Genomic DNA, 27,408 nt, shown 5'->3' on the forward strand with positions numbered 1-27,408 from the left:
CTTTACTAGACATTTTCTGATGTAACCCTTTTGAAAATATTTCCCCTCATTCCATAGGTTGTCTTTCACTCTTTAGATTGTTTCCTTTGCTGTGCAGATGCTATTTTGTTTGATGCGGTCTCAGTTACCTATTTTTGCTTTTATTGCCTGTGCTTTCATGTCATATCCATGAAATTATTGTCAAGACCAATGTCATGAAGTTTTCCCATATGCTTTCTTCTAGGTTTTAAGTCTTTAAAGCATTTTGATTTGATTTTTGTGTATGGTATGAGATAAGGATTCAATATCACTCTTTTGCAGGTGAATATCCAGTTTTTCCAGGACCAGTTGTTGAAGAAATTGTTCTTTTCTCGTTGTGTGTTCTTGGCATCCTATTTCTAGCCTCTCTATTCTGTTCTACTGATCTATATATCTGTCTTTATGCCAGTACTGTACTGTTCTAATTACTCTAGCTTTTTAATGGGTTTTGAAATTAGGAAGTTGATGCCTTCAACTCTGCTCTTCTTTCTCAAGATAGATTTGGCTATTTAGGACCTCATTTACTCTTCACAATGATTCTTTCAGTTAAGTACTTTTATCTCCTCTCTGCAGGAGGGGAAACTAGACTCAGGAAGAAATGTAACTTGCCTAATATCTGATAGCTGGTCAGGGCTGGAGCTGGGAGTGCCCTCAGGTGCTGTCTGACTCCAAAGGCAGTCAGTGTTCTTTACTATTTCATTTCATGCTTCTCAGCGAAGGGAGAGGGATGAGATCAGGAGGGAAGTGTGAACTAGGACACATAAGTAAAATTAAGTAAGTTTCAGGATCTTTATTCTTTTATTCACCTGAAAAATGCATATAATAATGTACCATTCTTGGATTTTTTTTAGGAGAATTTAATTGCTTCCTACAAAAATGTATGAAATTCTTACTGAGTTAGAGTATCAAAACAATGCCAATTTCCAAAAAGAGTTTTTGAAGCTTTTCTCTAAAAATCTTTCCCTAATGATCTTTCATTGAGATGAGTAATCAGACAACCTAAATAGACCCATAGGTTTCACTCTGTACTCCAAATTAAGCAGTAGCAGGCTCCTCCCAATACCCTGCCCCACACATAATACATCCTGGGAAAGCTGCCTTTCATTGGTTGAGTATGTTGTCAGTCACATGGCATGAAAAGTACTATCTCTGCTTTGTTTGCATTTATGAATTAACAGATGTGCTCGGTTTGAAGAAACAGGTTTATTTCTTAATGGGAAAAAAAATCTTGTTTACTGTTTCACTTATTTTTTTATCTATGGGATTTTCACTAACTTTGGACCAAATATTTGCCAGGAGGAATGTAAGGTGAGTAATTGCATGTCTTTTAATGTAACGCATCTGTGAACTTAAGTGCAAGTGTGAAATTGGTGGTCCTATGTATTTTTAAATATTGTTGCATGGCCACATTTTGTTTAAAATTCAAAATAGAATTAGATTAGATAATTCAGCAGCTCCTAAACTCATTGAACTAGAGTTTATAAATAAGAGATAAAGATGTAATCTTTATTATAAGAAGGAAGAGTTATTTTTTCAGAATACTCAAGAGACATTTGTGTTATGTACCCAAGTATATATCTATGAGAAAATGACTCAAATCAGTGTTCAGGTTTCTTTTAGACTTACGAGTAAATTTTAGTTTCACAGTTTCTCCTGCCATTATTATGTGAGAAGAGAGTAAGAAAAAATTTTAAGCCTTAGAAATGTATAACCTGTTTTTCAAAAAAAAAGATGTTAAATAATTTTAACTGGTAGGAGACAGTAATTGTGTAGAGTACATACTATTTAAACTTAACAAGCAAAATTTCTATTTCTATTTTCTTTGTCCTTTTGGCTTCTTTTCATACTATTTAAGGGAGCATATAGAGATTTTTCTATATAAGGAGTAATATTCAGAGCCTGAATAGCAATGAACATATCATATCTCTTAGTTACTCACTATATACCATTTCAACGATGCGTCAAAGGATTTGGCATAAAGGACAGAGGCAAGCAGGATGATCTGCCAAAACTTGTGTTAAATAATTCTTAAGTCACCAGCTGATAAAAAGTATAAGCACAGCCATTTTAAATTTTGTTTTCCCTCCTTGTTTCCAAATCAGTTAGTATACTTCCCTTAGGTTCACTTTCTAATGGTAAGTGACCTATATTCCTTAGCAGGGTTTCCTCACCTGGTTTACAGAGAAATGACTGCTTTGTATAATGTTACACTGGTAAATGGACACCAAGAACTGTAAAAACCCCATTTCTGTTTTTGAAGCAAGGTTAATGGGTTTTTAAATAATCCAAGCTTCATAAAGAACCCTAGAAATTACATAAATCAATGATTATTTGAGTCTAATGACATGGCATATTATTTTATTATGAAGAAAGCAACAGCTGCTGTTTTGTGAATATTCTTTTAAAGTATGGATCTGAAATTAAAAATATTTTTCCACTCTACGTGGCATTTAAGGTTCTTAAGTCTCTAGGAAGGGTGTTACGTTTTGTATACAACATACGAGTGCACTACATGTTTGCTAAGCTGAGGAAGAGTAGGGTCATCACTGTCCTTTACATGTTCCTCCCTCAGTTTGTGTTTATGCACAAAAAGGAAGTCCTTCCCTCTCACACAGGCTCCTGTGGGATCTCTCATGCCCACTTCCCTTTCAGAGTGTGTTCATTAATTTATTAGATAATTCATAGATGAAACCAAGTATTTTAAATACTCGGTGTTTTTAAATCGCTGGGAACTTTGCTAGGCCCTGGGTCTACAATGGGGAACAAAACAGATATAGTCCCTGCCTTTTAATCTAGTGGGGGAGGTGCTCATTAATGAATGATATTATTACAAATAAACTGCAAAACATGCTGTGAAAGCAAAGTGCGGGAGGCTATGAAAACATGTAAGAGGGGGATCTGAAGTAGCCTGAGTAGTTAGGGGCATTGAAAGGTGATATTTAATGTGTGATCTGGAGGATGCGAAGGAAATAACTAGGGCATATGGGGAATAGGGGGATGGGGAACATTTCCAGTGGAGGGAACTGTAGGTGCTAAGCTTTAATGTGGAAAGAGGGAGAATGAAGCATTCAGGGAACTGAACTAAAGCATGCTAGTGGAGCTGGAGCACAGAGCAGAAGAGGTGAAATGAGCTGAGCAAGCCAGGAGGCTGAGGTCTTTCAGGGCCTTGTAGGCCTTGGTGGGAATGTGGTCTTCGTCCTCAGCAGAACTGTGAAAGGGCTGCTCACCTCCACTTTCATCAGGGCGTACTCAAGAGACGCATGCTGGGATACCTGGTACATCAAAAACATGGCACCGGCCATGACAAGCCTAGAGCCCTAGATTACTTTTCAGATCTTACAGAGATCCCTTTTACTAAAAAGGGGTCTGGATATTTTGCCAAAGATGTAGGTTTAATTCTTTTTAAGCCAGTGTTTCTCAGTTTATTCCCACAGATAATTTGTTTAATTCCTACTCTAGTCTAGAGCTTATGTAATGATACAAAAATGTGTATATATATTATCTTCAATTGAGATAATGGCTTCCCATAAAACCTCATTAATTCAGGCTTATTGGTATGGGCAAGGACTATCTAAATCATAGTTTATTTAAAAAAGAAGTATAGCAGCATTATTGTGTGTTAGTGACCATAGATTTATTGAAATGAAAATAAAACTACAATATCTGCTAACAGCTTTTCATTAGTAAATGCATGAAAAATTTTAATTAGTGGAGTAAAGTCTCAAGTCAAGTATGTTAATGATATGGTAGCTCATTCATTCATTCATATACTTTTACTCAATAAGCATTTACTAAACTCTTCTGCTAAATAGATATTCCAAATGACTTGATAAATTTTTATCTTATTTAGGTAAAATCTATCTCATAGTTTTGTTTTTTACTCATTAAGACATTTAAAATATTTTATTTATTTCTTTTTAAAGAGAAGGGAAGGAGGGACAAAGAGGAAAAAACCCATGTGCCCTTGCCTCTCACATACCCCAAATGGGACCTGGCCCACAACCCAGGCTTTTGCCCTGCCTGGGTATTGAACCAGTGACCTTTTGGTTCGCAGACCCATGCTCAATCAATCCACTGAGCCACACCAGCCAGGGCTATTCATTAAGATGTTTTAAACATGAATACTTAACCATGAATCATGAAATATGATTTTTGAATTAAAGAAATTAAAAAATTTTATTTGTGTATAGTGTGATGTTAGAAAAGTTGAAGCTCCTTACGAAGTTTTTTCTAGGCATTAGTGCTTCTTTCAAAGGTTCAGTTAATGTTTAACTTGCACTACAGAGTTTGGAGTTTAGGTAGATAGAGATCTTTGGCTCAAGTATATTTCTATTGTAGTTACATAATTATTTTGATCAGAGCCTTACTTTTGCTTCTCAGGAAATTAACATGCTTAGTATTTCTAGAAATAACTGGGCTCAGAGGACTGATTCATGCTAATCCTACTCACAAGAGACTTTGTATAAATTAGAATGCTATTTGATAAAATTTTATAAGAAGGCATCTTTTTAAACAGAATAAATTAGAAATATTTATCAAAGTGATTCGTGTACATGGTTTTTAAAAATTCAAATGCTACCAAGACACATAATAAATTATAGAAAAATGGTCCCCTGTTTAGTCACTTTTCTCTAGCAACAAACTCAAACATTTGTTTCTTGCACACGCACATGCTGTGTGTTGACAGCTACAGGTGGGCTGCCATGGCCCTGCTTCAGTTCTGTGTTCCATGTCTTCTCACTCCAGGACCCAAACTGAAAGAGCTGCCCCTATTTGGGTTTGCCATTATCATGGCAGAGGGAAAAGGGCAAGAGGTGGCAGACACATGCAGACATAGGCAACTCCTCTTCAAGTTTCCGCAGAACTGGCACACTCTTGCTTCCACTCACATTCCATTGGCCCGTCCAAGACATGTAGCCTAGTCTGATGCTGGGGCAGGAAGTGCTCTTCACCTGCAGGGAGGGGCTGAAAGATATCTGCCCACGGGCAGGGATACACACGTCTCTGCGATTGTTTCCAGAGCATTGGGAACAATCATACCATCCCATACTGCCACAATATTTAAATAATATGTGCAGTGATTTAAATATGTGCAGACAATTTCTCAATTTATACATTTTAGATGGTACCTAACTACTTCCTGTGTTTATGGACAAAGTTTCTGTTTTCAACACTGCCCTCTCCTTTCTTTCCTTCATCCCCATCACCCTCTAGTGTAGCTGCTACTCTAGTCAAATCTCTGCTCACATCAGTGTGACTATACACTGGTCCCTGACAAGCCAGTTACTATACTACAATTTTTCTTCGTACAGCAATTGCAAGATAGTAACTGGCTCATCAGTGAACAATATAAAATGGCTGAAATTAAACAGACCGACTACCAAATGTTACGAGGATGTGGAGCCACACGAAAGCTCATGCACTGAAGCTGATTGGGAGGTTTTATTTTTTCAAGGTAAACATTTATTTCATGGCAGCCACTCGACTTTTGAGTTAAAAAACATATTCCACATAAACCCCTGTACCTGGCAGCTCTTACATCTTCATTTGTAATAGCTCCAAACTAAAAACATCATAAATTAAGTGTCCATAATGGGTGCACATACAAACAAAATGTGGCCTATCCATAAAATGAAATACTTCTTAGCAATAAAAAAGAATGAAATGTTGATTCATTTAACAACATTGAGTTTCAGTCATTACATTAAGACCGAAAGAAGCCAAGCTCTAAAGAATATGTACACGATTCTATTTCTAATATTAGAAAATGCAAACTAAATCTTGAGTATCAGAAAGCAACTCTGTAGTTGCCTGGGCTGAGAGTGGAGGGAACGTCTCTCCACTGCTGAAGTGTGTGGGGAAACGTGTGGGATGTCTCTTCACTGTGGCAGGTGTCCTGGGTCTATGTGGGTGCCCAAGTACATCTAATTGTACGCATTGAATAGATCCGGTTTATTGTACTTGAACTGCACCTCAATAAAGCTGGTAAAGTGAAAACATAATTTTATGCATTCATGAATATATTAACAGCAACTAATAGACATCACAGTTACCAACCAATTTGTCATCTTCAGAAATTCTCATTAGATAATAAAGATTGTGCTACAAAGTGAATGATGCATTTAATTTGTAATTGGCTCCATATAATTAATTCTGAAGCACTTTACTGTGATATAGACTTAATAACTCTTTGGCTAAAATTATGTTTCCCATACAGCTCAGGAGATGTGGTACACGTTTTTCTAGTTATAACAATATTATGAGTTTATATGCTGGCAATGCATGTAGGTGCTGGACAGACATCACTAAGTATGTAGCTTGATCTGTGTTCTCATACACTGCAGTTACAACTTATGACAAGTTTGAAATATACAATAAAATATTTAAAAATTATGACATTTTTGATAGTTGGAGATTTAAACACTGACATGACACTTAATGTTAATTATTAATGCTTTCTAGATACAATTGGGCTACTATTATAGAAAGTTCTTATATTTTAGAAATATATACTTAAATGGAATGATTTCTGATATTTTCTTCAAAATAATACCAAAGAGGGAAGTGGGTGAACTTATAGGTGAAACAAGATTGGTTATGACTTGATAGTTACCGACACTGGAGAATGGGGACAGGTACTTGGGTGTGTATACCATGTTTTTCTGTTTAAATTTGTGTATGTTTGCAATATTTCATAATAAAGAGGTGTACATATCTATAACTTAGCAACAGTACTTCTAGAAATGTACCTGCAGGAACTTCTCAGGGGTATGAACAAACAATCCACCATAACGTTCAATGTAGTATTGTTTATTAACTGTAAACATCTTAAATATTTAATAGGAATTTGGTAAAATAAATTGATGCATTTGTGTGATATAATACCATATAGAATTCAATATTATGTGAGAAAATATGTAATAACATGGAAAATATTTGTGATTGTTTATATATAAGAATGTAAATATTTATAAAATTTATAAAATTGCATTTTTCAAAAAAGAATGTAACAATCTGTTTTTAAATTTTATAAAAAGGAAATCATATGTGGTGCATGTTTAGAGTGAAATCAAGAAGGATATATATTATAATTTACCTCTTTGTAATATTCAAAGATACCTTGTTTATGCAATTGAGTCTTGTTAATAAAAAGGGTTGAATATTTTCCCTTTACTATGTTAACAGTACAATGTAGTGTAAAATTTCACCGTATAAGATTTTATTATGCTTTATTTCTTTGAAGAACATACAAAGTGCAGGCGGTTTTGACAGGCTAAGGTTCTGCCTGCTCTTCTAACTCTGAAATGTTCTTAAAACTTCCTCTAAAATCTGAAATTTGCTCAGCATCTTTTAATTTCAATTGTTTCTTGTTTCAGCTCTCAAACATCCTCAAACAAGGAAGTGGTTATACAGAGTGGTAAGACCTATGACTGCTTTGTGATTGATGCCTTGGGGTGTCAGGAAGGGTCTTGTCTGTGACGGCCTTCCCTGCACATCGCTGCTGGCACTGGGGGTATCTCGTGTGAAACTCTTTTAAACTAGTGTATTGTAAATGGTGAGCAAGGGAGGCTCATGCCTGGTATGTTTCGCAGTGCTTAGCGTATTATTGTCACTGAATTACATGAATAAATCCCTATCTGTACCCATTTATTTGACAGATCAACCGAGTCCTGGAAATATGAAACCAATCCAGAATTTCACAATACCGATCACACAGGTATGGCTGTGTTAGGAAACTAGATTATATCTTATAAATGTTAAACACATTTTAATCAAGTCAGAGCCACTTTGAAAATATAAGTAATTCTATTAATAAATAAAATTCTTGTTTGAATGTTGGAAAAATGTATTATAGTAATATAATAGTTAAGTTTCTCTTTTCTTGTATATTTTCATTGCAATATTTAGTGGGACTTCCGCTGCTTTCCAGACAGGCTCGCTATAGCACCGTTCTATCTTTGGTTACAGGCAAGCTTGGGTCGCTGCTGCCTGTCAGTCCTCTTTCAGTTGTACTTACCCTGGAGTAGTTGGTATGGAAGGGTTGACCTCGATGAATGGATCTTCTTTAACATATAGCTCTGCCCTTGTGACCTCCAGAGTCAGGCACTAAAGTGCATAATCTTAGGCTTCTTAGAAATCAGCAAAGGTTTCATAAGAAGTAGAACGGTATGAGAAACTAGTTTGCAGTTTACGTGCATTAAATGACCTAGAGCCGGCACTGTCCATGACAGTAGCCACTAGCCACACGTGGCATTTAAACTTAAATTAGAAGGAAATGATGCTAAGTAAAATAGAACAATTAAGCTCCTTAGTGGCACTGGCCATCTCCAGCGAGTCACGGCCACAGCAGCCGCTGGGCAGTGCAGACACAGAACATGTGCAATATTGCAAGTTGTTCTGCCGGACGTAATGGTCTGGAGAACTGCGCTTGATTTCCAAAAGCCTCTTGTTTTCTTTAACATATTAGCTTCTTTATTTGAAGTCCTGCATTATCTGGGTTCTTATGATGTCATTTTCTGATGAGAATACTGCCATTGGTATCATATGGCATGGTGAATTTTTTTAAGTTTTAGGTTTACAGAAAATTGACAAAAAGTACAGAAGGTTCCCATCTTCCTCAGTCCCTCTCCTCTCCAATTTCTCCGATATTTAACAGTTTTCATTAGTGTGGTACTTTTGCTAAAACTGATAAGCCAATATTGATAAATTATTATTAAAGTCCACAGTTTACATTAGGATTCGCTCTCTGTGTTGTATGACCTATGGCTTTACCAAGTGCATAATGCCACCCGTCCGCCATCGCCGTACCATACAGAATAGCAGTCACACGGCCCGAAAACCTGGCTGTGCTCCACCTAGTCATCCCCGCGTTCTCCCCGCTCACAGTGACTTTCTAAAGTCTATATTGATAATGTTATTTGCGAAGTTTTTATTTTTTAAATTTGATCTTTTCCATTTTTGGTGATTTGTGGACCTGGGCTTATGCACCTTTCCGGTATAGCTACTACCTTGTTGTGGCCTGGTCCACTCCTCTCCTTGCCCCACGATAGTGCGAACTTCAGAGCTAGGGAGGTTAGGGTTTCAACAGGCTGCAAATTAGCTGTTTGACTTCCAAAATGCCTGTTGTACCATGGAAACAAATTGCTCTTTCTCTCTCTCTCTCTCAATTAGGCCCTGAACTACAATCTGAGCAGACAAGCGCATTTAGAAAAAGAACCTTGGAATGCATTCGGCCATGATTGTCCAGTTAATGTCTCCAAGGATGAAATTCCCTGCATTCTCTTTTGGGCCAAAAGAATAACGATTAAGTTTAAGAACCAGACCTGGCTGGATGTTACAGAGGAAGCTTTCAGCCAGAAGGCAACAGTGGATGCTAGCAACTCAAACTGCAGTGAAGAAAGTGCCAAGTAAGACCATTGCACTAGATGAAGCTCTTAGAGTGAATGTAGTTCATTACCTGGGTGGTCCAGTTTTCTGTCATTACAGAAAAAGAAGTAGGTTCCTTTGTACATGACCCTGACATACATCCATGGTGGAATGTTTAATGTCTAAAATGGAAGACCAAGTTAGAAATTTTAAAAATTTTGTTTTTTCCTCAGCAATTTTCTTCTGAACCCTTTAGCTGATTGTTACAATACTTTGTGGGAAATCAGGTACCTGAAAACGAAGGTTCTCAAAGTCATCCTGGAAAAGAGAAACAGATTCCAGACCTAGTATCAGCTCTAAGTTTGAGGTGTCAAACTACTTTGGTCTCATCAGAGAAGAAATTTCCCATCCCAGAGCAGAGCCATACATATTCTAGTGGGGGAAACAGAGAAACCTGACTCTCGTAAGGGCAGGTGTTTGATTCTAGTCTGAAGTTGTGGAACTTTGTTTGCAAATATGCAAAGATACCTTTGAATGTCCTAATATCAGAGAATTCTTCAGGACATTTCAAAATGATTAGAATGATTATGTTTGATTTGAGATGAGCAGATTAAACAAATATCCTTTTTGAAGAGGAGATCCATTGCCAGTGCCTTTCTCTGCTTTTCAGTCATCCAAGCAAATTTGTTTCTTCTTGTATTTGTTTTGCTCTAAGGAAAGGAAGTCTGGCATGTCTCGCTTACTTTATGTAAATCTCCTTGCTTTCAACATCTTCTGGTATAATAGAGGCTTTAAGAAGACTCTGTTCTGGCCTGGTTTATATGAGCAGAATGCTTTGTATAAGCCATAACATACTGTATGTGTGCGTATTCTTTCTATTTTTATATACTTTGGCTGGAAAGACTTCTTTTATTCCTGAAATTCTCATTTAAAAATTCTTGATGTTGGACAAAATGGCTTGTATTAATATAGGCTTACAAGTTATATTACAAGTCTTAGCAAGCATCTTGTTATTCAGAATAACTATCTCTTATTAGGGAACTAGGGAATTATAAGCATGAGCATCCAGAGTCCTCCCAGATTTGTTTATTCTGTTACAGCATGACTGTCATAGAGACTCCAGCCCTGCTGAGAGTTTAGGACTTTTCCCTCAGGCTCTAATTGATTCCCTGCGTGGCTCTTTGTTTGCCGCTCCGAGAGAGTCTGATTGCCTGGGGATCGTCTTGCCTGTCCAGGGCTGACTGACTGTCCTTGATTCCACTCATCCTGACCTCAGGATATTTGTGGGGAAGAACGGGGCACCACAGCTCTCAGCTGGGCTTTAAAATGATCAGTGGGAACCCAGAGGCAGAAAGAATGAAAACTTGGCTTCCAGGCCCACGTCTGCCAGTCAGTTCTGTGACTTCACAAAGCAGAGCCACCGCAGGAGCATCATCCGTGAGATGGGAATGATGGCGCCTATTAATTGTAACTGACAGGCTTGAAGCGCTGACCAAGGGCCAGGTATCGTGCAAGGACTTCACAGGCACAATGTCTGTTATTCTGCACAATTCTATTGTGAATAAGTCCCCAAGTCATGGGTACTATTATTATCCGTGTTCCAGGTGAGAAACTCAGGATGCAAAGAGGTTGGAGAACTTACTGAGATTATATATTTTCTATGGTGATAGAGCTGGGGTCCAAAACATCTTTAATAGTGACATTTCACCTCCTCTCTCAGCCCTATCTCATAGGATTGTGAAAATCAACTAAGGAAATGTATGCATGAGAACTCTGAAAATTTGTCAAGTGCTGTTTGAAGTACTGTTAGGAAGGTTAAAATACCTTCCTAACATGCTGATGATAACTAGAAAAAAATAGTGTCTAGTTACCTGGTGGAAAGGCCTAGAGAAGTTTTGGTTTTTGCAATGCACGCATTAATAATTGGGCGGGACCAGACTTTCTCTTCTTGGTCATTGCCCTAGAATTTTGATAGGGGAACTGAAGAGTTCAAGGTTTTAGCAGTAGTTACAGTTGATAGGCTTATGTGATTAATGCCTGCAGACAGCTGGTGTTCCAAGAACTGAAATACATCACCTAGTGACTGCAGGAGGCTAACGAGCAACCCAACTTTTGTGTCCCAGGGGGTCATCAAGTGATCTGACAGGGATGGTATCTGAGCCATTGTGTACCAGGAATGGAATGCCCTTGACGCGGATAAAGAATAGTTGATCATCAGATAAAGCAATATGAAGAAAATAATCACTGCAGCTCTTATTCGATTAACCTTTTTCCCAAACCCCTTACCTGCCCTTTTCTTCTAGATTGAGATGAGATGCTAAAACGGTTTTTTGAGGGTACATTATCTGCTGTCCTCTCAGATGGCTGGCATCTGAATAAAGTGCCCATAAAGGTTCACTTGTCTTCTATCCTTGTCTCTACTTACTGGTTCTGATAGTGACAGGCAGCACGAATGCCTGACTTTTCTGATTTCATTTCTACTCAGAGCAATAACTGAATGTAGCCACAATTATATTTTCTGGAGCCCTGCTCTGGCGAGTGTGCAGTCATCCAGTCAACCCCTGGAGAGCCCAGCCAAGGGGCTGAGTGGGAGGCTTCCCAGGGTGTGAGATGGTCAAGGAGCAGCTGCTGAGACTGAGTGTCCCTGACTCCTGAGAATGACACAGCTATGTGAGATGCCTTTGCTGTGCTGGCTAGGAATCTGATGTTCTTGGGAACCAGAAAGGGAGTTGCTGAAAAAAGAAACCTAAGCAAAGACAAACTATGTGAGGTCAAAAGCACAGGTTAAAAAAAGATGACCATGTTTTAGTGCTCGGAAACAACGTTCAGGTAAAGGCAAATTGTTGGCAGACAGATTTGTATGGAAGCCTCGTTAAATAGTCAAAGCCCTACAAACGGAGCATTCTAGCCTCTGTCTGTATTTTGAATGTAGGCAATTATAGTCTGAAGGATTCAGAATCCATTTTAAATGTGGGCAGGTAGGGAGTTTGGAAAAGTTAAAAGAAGCTTCTTTTTGAGTGACTCTCTAGGTTGTATTTCTCTTTCTGTTTCCAGGCTATGGTACAGTGCCTGACACTTGAAAGATTCCCACTGAATGATGGTTGAATTTGCCTTGTTGAAATCAGGCCTCATGTTCTTTACTGAGCAGTGGAGAGTGTTAACAGCTCTCACTGAAACCAGGACTGCTGGAGAGAGCTCTGGAGTGTCAGAAGCATGGAGGCTGTTGAGCTATTCCATCAGGAGAGGGGCCCAGAGATTAGAATGGTCTCCACATGGCTGTGTTTAAGGTTTAGTTTGTTAGTTGTAGAGCCAGTTTATGACCACTAAGCTATTCTGATTATGGAGAGATGAAGAGACAAGGAATCCAGTCCCCATCTGGAAGAAGGAAAGAAGGTTAGAGAGCCCAGTGTCCTGGGGTCCGAACCTGAGGGCTCAAGGCCCTGGGTGTCCAGAACAGACATCTCCGTTAAGACAGATCCTTCCAGGGGATGAGAGGGTTTGTCCCTGTCGTCCTTCGACCAAAGAGAAGGAGCTTACTAATCGGCTGATCTTGGAAAAGTGTGCTGATGGCCCCCAGAGGGGAACAGTTTTGTGAGATGGTAATGGCGTCCCCTCTCAGACACCGGGTTTCCAGAATGGTTAGCCTGACTGTGTAACCCCACCCTGGCTGGCTGGGGGTTTTCAGAATAGTTAACTTGACTGTGTAACCCAAACATTTCAGTCTGGAGAAGCCTCGTTTCTGAGGCACCCCCCACAGGCCTCCCTCTCATTCTCAATGGGAAATTCCTTCTCCTGTGCCTTACTCTTTCCCTGGGGCAGATTTCAAAGGAAACTTCCATGCCCTCTGCTTGTGCTCCTGCCTTATGTCGGTGGTAGGGGTTTACATATTGGCTCTGACTGACTGCTAGACTCCCTGGTTGACATATGAGACGCTGAACATGACTAGCCCATCAGTGTAAACCCTAGCAGCTCCTGTTGTATGTTGCTTTTTACTTACTGTTTAGCTGTGGAAGAGAACTATTTGTACATCATTCCAAGTTAGGTCATAAACCAGTGATTACAATTAATGAAGGATTTTGTTTTCTCTAATGACATTTGAATCAATTAATTTGTTTTCCATTATCTAATCGTACCTGGGGTTTCTGATGGGTAATAACAATTGGCTTTGGAGAGTCAAAGGGAGCTCTTGGGTTTTTCATTTGTCATTAAAATTATCTTTGCCATTTATCTATGTGCCTTTCCTTTTCTTAGTTATTCCTAGTTTTCCTCGTTTCCATTTCCCTCCTTGAGTTTCCTACTCCAATGTCCTTTCTTTCTGTGTGTCCCTTCCTCCACCCTTTCTCACCTTCTCAGTTCCTTCTCTTTTGCTTCTTCCCTCTGCACGATCGTTTTTCAACTTGCACAGACCCTCTTCAATGCACGCAATCCTTCTGCAACTTTCCTAGTCCCTTTTAACTTGTCTAGAAATCACTAACCCAGTTTCAGTCTTATCATTTATTTTTGATTCCCAAAACCATTTTTTCTGCCAACTTGATTAGAATTCTCAATTTTTAGTGATAACCAAAAGTAATTAATTATCATTCTTGAGGTTAATCAATTTATGATACCTTTCAGAAGCAGTTCTTTGCCCCATTGGCAGATACACGCAGTGCTCAAAAGTGAGCTGTTTTATCATCTCGTTACCTTGACAACTGCAATGAAGCTGGAGAAGAGGGGGAGGAGATATCAGTCTTCAGCAGCCTTCAGCTTTCTTTTTTAAGATTTTATTTATTTATTTTTTAGAGAAGGGAAGGGAAGGAGAAAGAGGGAGGGAAACAATGTGCCCCACTACTGGGGACCTGGCCCCCAACCCAGGCATTCGCCCTAGACTGGGAATTGAGCTGGTGACCCTTTGATTTGCAGGCTAGCGCTCAACGACTGAGACACAGCAGCCAGGGCTGCTTCCGTTTTAAAAGTACTGTTTTTTTCCTTGTACATGGAGAGATAGGCAGTTATTGCTTCTGGGGACAGTGAAACAAAGGAAAGACTTAGGGAGGAGGAACTAAAAAGAGAGAGCCTAGGTGGCCTGCTTTGACTCCCTAGCAAAGTCATAGGGAAGGAGTGAGCCAAGGCAGGGCTGCTCTGGTTCACCTGGAAGTTGGAGGAAAAGGGGGCCTGGAGACAGAATCAGGGGGTGATCCTGGGTCAAGCTGCCCCTTCCCACTGCTTCCCTGGCTGCAAGAATTCTCTTGGGATCCTAGAATTTAGGAGGATATAAAAGGTTCATGGACCAAAAGGGCCATGACTATTTCTCAGAGAAGGAGAGAGCAAGACACTTGCCTGTCAAATCCAACACTACCTCTCAGGGGAAAGATATAAAGTTGCCAGAAGCCTCTGGCACAGAGAGGTGCAGCAAACTTACAACAGAGCAATGATTCAACTCTATTCTTCCCTCAGCCAAGTTTTAGAGACAGAAAAGACTAGGGACTTGTGTGTAGGTCAAAGTGTGCTCCTTGTAAGTGAGGCTCCCCGAGGCCAACCGTTACACCTTTGGTCACCCCCCCACTGTCCTATGTGCCTTGGTCTCTTCCCTGGTTGTCCGAAACAGTCAGGGGGGCTCAGAGTGCTGGGTGACCAACCCTTATTTTGCACGTCCTTGGATGAGCCAAAGTTATACTACAGTGATGGGAGTTCCCTATGAGGTCTCCACACATCTTAGGGATTAAACCCCAGATGCCTCCACAAGGCCCCCACTCACATAGGGGTGCCCGAGAACTCAGACCAGAGGGAGGATGTTCCTCTTCAGTATTCAGATCATAGGCAAACCTGAGCACTCAATTTAGATCGCATCTTTGTTTCTGCTTCCAAACACAGGCCCAGTATGTTTGAATACCCCTTTCTCCTACCAGTGCGTCGCCCTGTTAACCCTGAAGGTGAAACAGGCAATAAAACGTTCCCGGTGGGACTGTATTCACTGTGCTTTGGGCAGCAGAAGACAAGGGTGGGATATGAGTCACAGCACCAAAAGATGTTACAGGGAGACCTGAGTCAGGGGCTCTCCCTCCTCAGTTCTTGCCTTGCTCACAAGATAAGAATCCAGGTGAGAGACAAACACGTACATGTATCGTGGAATGAGAGAGCAAGTTTATTTATGATAACACAAGAGCACAGAGCTGCCAGTAGGCACCTGGCTAATCTGAATGCACCCCGTAGAGGAAATAAAGTTGGTAATAAGTTTGTTAGTAAGCCGTTCTACACCTTTGAGCACCTGGCTGTCAGTGAGCACTCAGCTAACCTGAGTGTGCTAACCGTTGGCGTTCAGTGCTTACTGTTGTGTACGTTAGTGAGTTTCTAGGTTCTCCCTCCTCCTCCCACCCCCAGACCTTGGGACAGTTACAAAGGCTTTCCTTCCCGGCTGGTGGGGACGATTCACACAGACCTTCAAGGGCTCCCCTCCTCCTGCTATCATAGTTCTGCTCTGACATTCGGAACAATGGGCAGTCTGGTCAGACTGGGCTCAGCCCGCAGGGTTAATTGGTGAGACAAGACTTCCTTCTGTTTCCAGCCTCCTGTGTTAAGTTCTTTGTTAGATCGTAATGGTCGGGCCCTGCCTTCTTTCCCCTCCGGCTGCTCATTGCTAGCTGCCACATAGCAGAACCAGAGAAATTTCTGTTAGAATGAATGACCACTAAAATTTAAGACGTGCATTCAAGACATGCATTTTCCTTCTTTAAAGTATTGTCAGTAATTTGTAACAGACTATCGAAATACTGCTGAAATCTCGCTTTACTGAGTAAATCAGCTTCTAGTGTGTTGGTTAATGAGTGTATCTAAGGTGGCTAAGCTTACGATGTTAGAAAGTAAAAATATTTCTCTTAGCAATCTTATTTATAAAGTTTATTTTAAATGTCCCTTTCTTTTTTCCATAAATAGAATTAAAATAGACCAGCTCAGTCACTGACATTTCTATTTCCTAGTAAGTAGAACTAAATGAATGAGGTTATATATGCGTGGTATTTTTAAAACTTCTAACTGAACATCTTATATCTAGGTACTTTTGCTTTTTTGTTTTATAACATATTGAGATGTTGTAACTTCTATATGTTATAATGTCACATGCCATTGTCATCCTTTGAACATTTACCTTTTTAACATTTTTCCCTTTTAATTATTTATATAGTTTATCATTCCTATTTTAACCTATTAAAATGTAAGTGAAGTGTCCTAAATAGCACTTCGAGTGTACAATTTGATCAGCTCTGACTCGTGTGTCCACCTATGAAACCCGCCCCACAGTGCACACAGCAACCGCTGCGGTCGCCCTGAGACTTTCCGTGCTCCTTGGGAAACCCTCGCTCCTGCCGCCCCACCTCCCCAGGCAGCCCCTGACTGTTTGTCATTGTGTCCTAGGTCAGTTTGTGCTTCCTCCAATTTTACATAAATGTGATCACGTGGCGTACATGCTTTCATAGTCTGGCTTCTTTCACTTTAGCGTAATGATTTTGACATTCTTCCCTGTTGTTGCACGTGTTAAGGGCACGTTCCTTTTAACTGCTGAGTCGCAAACACTCCACTGTGTGCGCACACCACAGCTTTTTGGGACCATCTACCTCTTGATGGAAATTTTGTTTTTTTCTGAACTTTTTAGATAATGTTCCAAATAAACTGGCAGTAAACAGTCATGCATGTCTTTGTAGGAACATGTATTTCATTCCTCTTAGATAAATACCTAACAGTGGAATGGTTGGGACATATTGTAGATACGTGTTTAGTTTTTTAAGGAACTGCCAAACTTTGAAAAAGTGCTTATACCATTTCCCTTTCCACCATCATCCTATGAGAGTTCCTGTTGCTTCACATCCTCACCAGCACCTGGTGTGGTCAAAGTGGACTGTGGGGGAAATATTTTTGTTTCCCCATGGTTAGTAATTTCTGTATACCTTTCACTGAGACCTGGGTTAAAAGATAAGCCTCACAGTTAAGTAAGAGATTCTTTTTCAGAGGAAAGTGTTTACACGTCAGGGGATAATGAGCTCAGGACTGGGGAGGCTTCCCTGGGCTTGGAAGTACAGAGAGGCTTCTTCTCTTCCGTTTGGAGACACATGTTGACCTGCCGTGGTGTTAGACCGGCAGCCATGGGCCTCCGTCATGGTGAACTATTTGCTCCCATACGAAGGCCAGTGAAACTCATCTGCTTCCATTCTGATGCGGGTACCCAGGTACGTGCCCTCTTTCTTTTCAAGGAAAAATTTTAATTTAACCTTTATTTTATTTTTTCCAATACCATTTAGTCCCCTTGTACCCTCTAGCCCCAACAGCCACCACACTGTTGTCCACGAGTCCTTTTTCCTTTTTGCTCAGTCCCTTCACCCCCTAACCCCTGCCCTCCAAGAACTGTTTTCATGTTCTCCATCTATGAGTGTCCCCATTACCAAGGGAAATTTTGACACTGAGGAAGCAAATGTGTCAGGAGGTGTTGTAGAACTGCTGCCTCTCTCCTACGTGAAATCCCCAACTCATAATGTTACAAGACGGGAACCGGGCCTGGAGTGGGCCTTCCTCGGGTTGGTGGTATGTGTGGGTTCTTGACTGCACGTGGAAAGACTTCACAACACGAGTCTAGGAGATTTTGAGAGAATGTTAATAAAGCTGGGGACAGAGAAACAAGGAAGGGCTTAGGATAGAAGAAGCAACGAGAGGGAGACTGGCGGGGCTGACTCATCGGGAAGTCGGACAAAAGGGGCCCCTGGAGACAGGTTAGGGGTTGGCCGGGCTGAGCTGCTCTTGCCCACTGCACCCCTGGTTGCAAGGCTATGTTGGGGACCCTTAGGGTAGAGGAGAGGCAACCCAGAGAGAGAAGAAAGGCGTGGGCATGTCCCCAGGAGGGAGAGGGCACCCTGGGACCTTCGTTCATCTGGAGGATTTTCAAGTGTGGGAGTTTAGGGGAGGTCTCGGGATGGTCTTCATACAGTATTCATCGGCTTTACGCTCATGCTCCCAGATGGGATTTATTCCCCCTACTTTATCCATCCTTGGGTGTGGTTGGCACAAATGGCACTAATTGGATTGTTGTTATCTGTCTCCCTGAGGAGAGTGATTTAAGCAATTTACCCTCTGACTGGGGAGAAGAAGTGTAAAGGATTTACTCACAAGTGCCCTTGGTTAGGGGAGGTGGAATTTTGCAATTTACTAGATGGCAGTAAACTGGTCGTTTAACTATCTGTCTCAGTTTTCCCGTTTCACTCGTCCTGGTTTACTAGCCACTCATAATAATTCTGGTGTCCTTCACACGTATCACAAACCCCAGCCTGCGCCGGGTGACATCTGGCTCCCAACCTGCTGTCAGGGGAAGAACGGCATTAAAAGGGAAGCAAAGTGCCTATTCCTGTGGATAAGTAATAATTTGTCTCTGCTCCAGAAAATCTGTTAACTTTCAGGAAGCTGTGAATAAATATAGATATTGATATAGAGATCAGTATTGATAAAATCAGGGCAGGGGGAAGAGAGGGGCTGTAGGAGGAGGTTGCTCGAGGCAATGATAAGCAGTCGAGGACTGGACTGGCTGAGAAGCTGAACTACTCTAGCGTATGTGGAATTTTGGGCAGAAGATTTAAAATAAAAGGGGGCCAGAGACTGGCTCTCAGGCCATTTTCCTCAAAAAGGGTGCCTGGATGATCAAGCTGCAGCTGTCTGCATTTCCCAAAGGACAGTACTTTGGATGGGAGAAAAAACTCCAGGAGTAGCCTAAAATTGGGCTGGCCTGGCAGAGGGTGGCTGGGTTGTTCTTCTTTGGGAGTTCCAGAGGGGAAGGTTCTGAGGCAGAAGCCTGACATGCTTCCAAAGTTGTGTAGCTTTTTTATCTTATGTTGTTTTTATTTGTAAACTGATCCAATAGGCATAAGATAATTAAAAACTAATAAGGAGAATGTAGGGGAACTCAGGAGTTAAAGATTTTAGCCTTAATTAATAGGCTTAGGTGACTAATGTATGTGGAAAACTGTTATTCCAAAGTTGTGTAGCTTTTGAATAAAGACTCCTTTCCTTTATCACAAAAACTTGGCCTCTGGAATTTTTCCTAGGGGGTGGCTGGGGGCAGGAGGGCCCCATTTGCTGTTCAGTAACAGTATTAAAAACTTGAGAGTAGATATTTTTTAAAAATTGAGCCATGCTGATTACTGCACCACGGTATCATACAGTGCCTTCACTTTGTATTTTCCTGATGACTAATGATGCTGAGCATCTTTTCATGGACTTATTGGCCACGTGTATATCTTCTTTGTGAAGTGCCTGTCTTTTGATCAAGTTAGGTTTTTGTTAACCTAAGAAATGTCCACACCTGTGGAGACTTTTTTATGAGTTTATCTGAGCCAAGCGGACATGTGCTGGAGGGTAAGGTCCCAAACGCTCTGGGGAACATCAGTTTTGCAGCTTCTTTCACGCATTTGAAATTAAGGCCGGATGGTAAGGACGGGTGCACGGAGGTGGGGGAATGCAGAGCAGTGATTGAATTACAGGGCAGTTAGTAAGATTATGGGCTTTCTTGAGGGTGGTTACACTTATTTCAAAGTTGTGTTAACCTAGATCCACAGAAACAATGGGCAAGGCTTACTTAAGACCAAGATAAACCTCTTAAAAACAAGTTATATTCCTGGGGCACGACCACCCACCAGGACCTGCCCAGTTAGGAATTATAATCAGATCACCCAGTGAGGTTACTTTCCATGGAACCCCCTTTTTGGGTGACAGGTCGTCTTCTTATTATTGAATTGTTAATGCTATTTGTTGTATTCCAGATACAAATTCTCTACGTGTATGTGTTGTGAATATTTTCTCCCATTTAATGGCTTGCCTTTTTTGTTCTTAATGGTGTCTTTTGAAGAGCAAAGTTTTTGAATTTAATAAAGTGCAATTAATTGATTTTTTATCGTTCATACTTTTGTGTTTTTTAAAGAAATCATTGTCTAGCGATGATTGCAAAACTGTCCTATTATATTTCTTCAATAAGTTTTTTAGTTTTAGTTGTTACATTTAGGTCCATGATTCATTTTGAGGTGATTTTTGAGTATAGTGTGAAGCAAGGGTTATTCCCACTTTGATGGATTGTGTTGTTTCTGTGTTCTTAGATTGTCTCTGAAATTTGACGATGCTGAAAATCCCAAAGGTCTTGAAATAAGGTAGGTATGGAGACCACTTTGGGGTCCCGTAGGTTCAACACTTCATAGCAGCTCCACATGCAGTGTGATTTGTTCATTCACCATGTCAGCAGCAAGGGCTTGCTACGTGCTAAGCAGTGAAATGTCCCGTCTACCTAATCCCCCTGGAAAGTAGTGGTGTCACGTGATGGGATCTTGTAGAAATACTTTTCTTAGTTTTTACCAAAGCATCTGTAATTTCCTCACTGAGGGACCTAGAGAACACGTGAAGACACGAATGTGAGAATGTGTTACCCTTTTCCTCTGAGCAAGGGAGAAAATATATTTAAAGCTCCAAGGGCTGAGGCTCGGGGTTGGAGTTATGTTCTGTGTAGCTCCTTTCAATGAACCACACGTCATTTAACGATAATGAAAAGGTGTCTGTTAGCTGAAACCCCTAGCAGAGGGGACTACATTTTCTCAAACACTGGTCTACATTTTCTGTGTTTTTGTGTGGACGTGCACATCCGCCAAAAGTGGTTTATCCAAGCAGTTAGGAGCTGCCCTAAGGGAGGGTACAGGGTGGCAATTGTAACAAATTACATATTTTTCTTATAAAAATGTGTTTCCATTCCTGTAAGATCCACCTTTTAGTGGAGACAGCAGCTGTGTCTTTCACAAGACTTGAAAACCAGCAGAATGTGCAAGGGCAGCCTTCCCTAAGCTGTGATCTGTGATCTGTGTCCGCTCTCTGCAAGTGTTTCAGATGATTGCCCAGAAGAGGCGTTCTGTGGTCAAACACGCTTGGGAAGACTGCACACCACGCGTTCCTTTTGGAGATGCGCAGTGTCAATCTGTACATTAACGTTTCTGTGAAGGCAAGCCCTGTATGTAGGAAGGTTGTTGTACTTGGTACCTCTGATTAACCCAGTGTTTACCACGTTTAACCTTGGAGAGCTCTCTCCACAGAACGCTTGCCTACATGCAGTGGAACACCAGTGTTTCACTGCTAATCACTGAGAAAATGCATGCCTTCACCTTTCAGAGAAACTCTTACAGAAAAGTAGAATCCCACAATAAACACATGTACGTGTATTCGTTTGATATAGAAATGAATGTTTTTAATTCAAATCATACTTTTTACCAAAAGGAAAAGAGCTTATGACTATTTTTTGCTGGTGACAAAGGTGTACGCAGACACTGTCAGTACCCATACATCCCCTTGGGCGTTTCCATTGGAGAGCACAGCAGTCCACTCCTCAACTTTCAGTTGCCAGTCTTTCTTTGCCTGCAAGTTTTCTCTGGCCAGTCGGACCCCCTGCCTCCCACCCCTACCCCAGAAGCCCAGAACCAGTGACCAGCAGAGGTCCAGGAATACCCCGCCTCCCTCACCCTCCGTGAGATGACCCAGAGGCTTGCCTTCCACTATGGCTCCCAGGGTTCCCCACGGGCATCAGGTCCCATCTGCCCAGAGGGGAAACTAGCTTAATAATGTGTCCTTTTGGGCCACCTTCCATTCTTTTGTTATTTCTCTTCTCTCCACTCTATATATTTTGAATGTTTTAAATTACCAAATTTGGGATCACACTCCAAAAATACTCCCTGTGTGTGTGTATTCCTGTCTCAGGGTCTGCTTCTGTAGGGGTTCAAACTAAGATACAATAATACACATCCATTGGTAACAGAAAATTCAGAAAATATTGAGCCATCATCAAAAGAAGAGAATGAAAATCACCCATAATTCAACCACCATTTGTAATCACTATTAACATTTTGATCTCTGTCTTTCCAGAATTTTTTTCTGTGCAGTCACACATTTTTTAAAGGATAAAAGTGATCATGGCATATGTACATTAATGACATGTTTATGGCTGGAGAACATTCAATTCTAAAATGCCTGAGAACTAGGGCTCTGGTCTCCAGATTGCATTCAAAGCCCAGCTCTACTACTTGCCCTGTAAATGAACTTGCACAAGTTATATATTTAACCCCTCTGTGTCTTAGATTCCTCATTTGTAAAATGAGGATAATACTATTATCTATTGTTTGCATGTTTGTGGAGGTTAAATAAAATGTACATAAAAAACAGATGAGTGCTTGACACATAATAAGAGCCATTATTATAATTTTTGACCATTATTTATTTAGGTAATTCCATATCAGTGTCTATTTCAATTTTTCTCAATTCCTTTGCAATAACAATCGAGTGTTGATCTAAAACAGGAAAAACGCCAAGCTTTTTGTGTCTTTCCTTTTGTAGGAATTGCACTGCTCACTTTTGGGGGCTGCCTTGGTCTTTTGTTTATATTCCCACCCAGCCAGAAGCTCTCATTCAGAAGCAAAGAGAAAGGCTGTCCTCGAGCCAGTTCTACTATCTGACGAAAGAGGGCGCCATTGTACTGTTTATAGATGATGTCCTGTGTCAGCAAATGAAGCAGTGCTTGGGGGTAACGCTGTTTTATAATTATTTTCAGATTCACCCTTACCAATTACAACAAGTTTTCCAGGCAGAGCTGGTTTAGCTTGCACCAAATTGAAATTATTTTTAATAATTCAATCCAAGCAACTTTTAACGCAACTGGCGTATATGCTCCTTCGAGTTATTCCTATCACTGCCAGCGGGTCAGCAGCCTACCGCAGTACGATGCCCTCCTGTTGCCCAGCGACGTGGACGACGGGTCCAGCCTGTGGGAGGTCACTTTTGTCGATTTCCAGGTAATAAACAGAAACATAGTCTCCTGTGTATTTGGTGCCTAAGAAACTCAGTGTTTGTTTAAAAATACCAGAAATAGAAACACAGATGTTTAAGGGAAAGAGAGGAGTGGATACTTTTAAAGAAGTATTTTTTTTCTTTATCCTCTAAGGTGTGAAACTGGATAGGATAGGGTGTCTCCTCTCCCTACATGTGCGCCGGCCCGCTTCATTTTACACTCAGGTGTGTCCGCTCACTAATAAATTATCCGGGAGGAACGCCAGCAACCTTAAGCCCAGCAACTGACACTTCCTGGAGTGAGAGGCCCTTCTAGGGAGAGGGATTATCCAACAATTATTTTATTTCCTCCAGGGAGTGGAGCAGCGATCCTATCAGGGAGATAAGCAGTACAGCTGTGGCGAGAGTGACGGCTTTGGCAGTTAGTGTAGGAATGGAGCTGTCAGCCCGGGAGTCAACAATGTCTCAAAGATCCTCTTGAAAGTATTTGGGGAAAGGCATGGGGGCAGAAGAGGTTCCTTTTCACCACCAGAACCTCAGGCTGAGAGACATCCATCAAGTTCTTCTGTTTACCTGTGAGAAAAACTTTGACTTGTTCTTGCAACCCGCTGAAATACCAGACAGGATTGTCCCTTTTATGGGCATTTTCCAGTCTTTCTCGTATATATACATATACATGGAAAAATAGGTACATACGCATACAGATGTACGTACAGAGTCTGGCACAAATAATGCCTCTTTTTATTACAAAATCTTTTATTACAAAGTCATAAGCATATAATTCTGTAAATAACAATGTCACTCTCAAGTACACCATATGGCACTTTAGGTGAAATGCTCAAACTGCTGTCCATCTCATGAAAGATAGGCACATACTCTACCCCCCACACTCATGCAGGCCTTACTCCTGCTGCTCCCCGCATGTATATTTACACCCCAGCCCGGCCTTGGGGGGTGAGAAGCAGCTGGGTAGGAAGGAGCTGGCATGTTCTGGAGCCCAACAGCACTGGTTTCCGATTACGTCTCAGCCACCTGGGTGCTACTTCGCCTTCTCAATTTCCCACCTATCCTTAAGGATGTAAAGAATTCATTGCCTGATATACTTGGCAACACCAGGACCCTGTCAGGCGTGGACTAACAATGACTACTGCTGATGATCTCCTCTGTGTGTCAGCACTGTGGCCGTTGTTTTTCAGATGAGGTGACTGGAGCACTGATGATTACGTAATTTTTCAAACTGATATCACTGTTAAATGGTAGAATTTGAGTTCTGGATGGTCCAGCTCCAAAGAGTCTAGAATATATATATATATATATATATATATATATATATATATATATATATATATATTCTCTCTTGCCCTTCAAAGAAAGAAGCAGGAAGAAAGGACAGTAAGATGGTACTAATGAAAAGAAATAACTCCCACATAAACTCACCCAATTAGAACAGAAGAGGTGACTGATTTATGCCTCCACCTTGTTTCAGGCATGACTTAAGGTGACTTACAGATACACTACAAGAAAAATCATCTTGCTAAATGGGCAGAGACATGAGGGTTAAGCAAAACGAAGAAAGGAAAGATCAGTTAGAGCTGGTGAGGCTGGCACTCAAAACCACAAGCCCATCTCTCCACCCTGGCTGAAGCGGGCTCAGTAACTTGTCTCTGAAGCTTTGGGGCAGCCAGCACGAGGGCTCCGTAAAACTACTGAAAATGTGTGTGGTAAGCAGTACATCCATCCCTGGTGTTGTGCAGCAGGTGCCAGCATCTCGGACAGCAGCCTCACAGTGAACACAGCATTGGGTGTCGTTGAAACACCGTTAATGTAAGCACGTGGCAGAATGCAAGCTCAATCCAGGGAGAGCGTCCCACACACGCAGCTTTGCTGACCGGGCTTATTCTAGGACTGAAGTGTAGGTGTCCTGTGTAGGCCCGCTGGGGATGCTGGCCAAGTGTGCCAGCTTCACAAAGGGCATGTTTTATTCAACCACAGAGAACTTTGCTTTGTAGGAATGCAAGTGTCGCTAGATCTTTTGACTTTTCAGTTGAAGCTGGACATCTGGATTCTAATGGGAAATTTTCAGGGTGTTCAGAGTTCTGGGCCAAACAAAACTCATCTGTGGGTTTGATACATAGTACTTGCTATCTCTAGTCCAGAAAATGGATGGACAATATAACTTTGAGGCATTGTCCACAGATACCATTTGACTCACCAAGTCTCGTTAAGAATTACAGGGCAGTCAGTGTGAGGACGTTCTCCTTGGCTGCAGTTGCAGCATCGAGTGAGGCCGACTTCGGTAACTGACGAGTTTGACTGTTCAGTCACTAATCTGAAGACTAGGCCCCCTTACCTCCTCACAGAGGTGGCGGGCCAAAGATCGCAGAAACCAGGCCACGAATCTGCTTCAGAAGCTGTTTTGGATTCACTCTAGAGCAGACAATCAATTGGGTGAGCAAGGCCCTGAAAGTCTGGGGCTTGGTGAGTGGCTACAATCATTTTAGCACAGAAAAATGCTGCTGTGCCCATTTAAGTTATAAAAATGTAAAGCACTCATAGATAATTCAATCTTCTGATGTACTTTTAAAAAATTAACCAGGGATCCAAATGAAGCCACATAGTGTAGGGTTGTATTGTAAAAGCCAGCTAACTTTAGGGACTGCCTTTCAGAACGGATTGCTCCCTTTGAAGTAATTACCCTGTAGCCTTGTTTCTTTCATTGTGACAGTATTTAGATATCAGGGCCAGGTCGTTGACTTGAACCTCTCCGGGTTCCATCTAATTAAAGCACTTCATTCTCGCATACAGGAAAGCTTTCCTTTGTACTCTCTCTGTGGGGAGTAAGGAGGGGCTGCTGCATCGCTCCTCCAGAAACAGTACCAAGTCTGCGGGCAGGACAGATAAGAAGGGAGAGGTGATGATGGGAGGGACAAGAGACGGAACACACCAGGAGTGAGGAGGAATAAACTGGGAAGGGACTCTGAAGCCAGACTGGCTGCCTTTCACATTATAACTTCACTATACTTACTGCTGCCTGACTCTGGGCAAGTTACTTAACTTTTCTATGCCGTAGTCTCCTCATCCATAGAGATAAAGTAGTAACTTACAGGCTCCTGTAAATATTAAATGAGTTAAGCAGCGTCTGATACATTAAAAAGCTTCAATAAGTGCTAGCTTTTATTATTTTCCATGTTTTACATAATTGGGAATCATGTTATTTTTCCCTTAAAAGAGCTTTCCTCTGTAATTTCTGTCAACAGAATCAAAGGCAGACAAACTGAGATGAAATTCTTTGTGAAATTTATACTAACACATAAAATTTTGAGTGTGATTGAGTTTTAGAAACACTACAGCTGTTGTGGTTTATGAATGAGAACATTCCTAACATTGAAAGAAGTTTTATTTCAGATAGTTGAAATAAAGGTTTTATTTCATGAGTTTCTTAATTATGAAAATCGTGTATCCTGGAGGTATTTCCGGGTCAGCCTTGATTAAAAATCTAGTTTTACTGTCCCCAAATTGCACTCACATTTGTTAGATCATGTGCTTAAATTATTTAGCATATATGGGCACAACATCTTCAATTTGGCAATTAGGGGTCCAGATTCCCCAGCCCAACCAGAAAGCAGGCTCGTAGGAGAGAAGGACTGTGTCGCTTCAGTTCTTCTTTCTCTCTGGACAGATTCAAGGCTTTGCCATCCAGGGGGGACGGTTTGCCAAGGCCCGAGACTGCGCCCCTTCCTTCTCACCAGCCATTCTGATCGGCCTGGCCATGTCCCTGACCCTGCTGCTGGTTCTGGCCTATGCCCTGCACACGCTCATCTACCTGCGGTATCTGGACCGGCACTACGACTTCATGCCCTCTCCAGCCCACTTTCCTCAGCTGAAAGCTCGAGATGCAGCAGAAGAGAAGGAGCTGCTGAGGAGCCAGGGAGCAGAGTGCTATGAACTGAGAGCCCAGGAGACCCGCAGAATGTATGTGTAGCAGCACAGACCTTTCCTCCCTCACCAAGTCCACAGCGGGCTCTGAAAGGAGCTCTTTCTGTTCTTGCTGTTCGACTTCTGATGCAAATGGTTTGATTTAAAAAAAAGAAATACATGCCAAAAACACGTTTTAAAGTATCTACCTGCTTAGGTAGACTTGGGGCAATGCAAAAAGAATTCTCACCCTGGCTAGTGTGGCTCAGTTGGTTGAAGCATCATCCC

General features: G+C 41.3%; 1 protein-coding gene across 1 annotated transcript; it reads left to right on the forward strand.

Moving 5' to 3' along the window:
* The first annotated feature begins 1,231 nt into the window (after window positions 1–1,231).
* On the forward strand, window positions 1,232–27,187 carry LOC119047480 (V-type proton ATPase subunit S1-like protein). The gene is made up of 7 exons (XM_053664452.1): window positions 1,232–1,321; window positions 7,363–7,435; window positions 7,677–7,735; window positions 9,190–9,425; window positions 20,487–20,537; window positions 22,970–23,210; window positions 26,885–27,187. Exons 1-7 carry the CDS (start codon window positions 1,232–1,234, stop codon window positions 27,185–27,187), a joined length of 1,053 nt encoding a protein of 350 aa, XP_053520427.1.
* Window positions 27,188–27,408: the final 221 nt, after the last annotated feature.

Source organism: Artibeus jamaicensis, unplaced genomic scaffold, assembly GCF_021234435.1.
Source record: "Artibeus jamaicensis isolate MK-2021 breed Jamaican fruit bat unplaced genomic scaffold, CSHL_Jam_final contig_373, whole genome shotgun sequence".
Classification (NCBI taxonomy): Eukaryota; Metazoa; Chordata; class Mammalia; order Chiroptera; family Phyllostomidae; genus Artibeus; species Artibeus jamaicensis.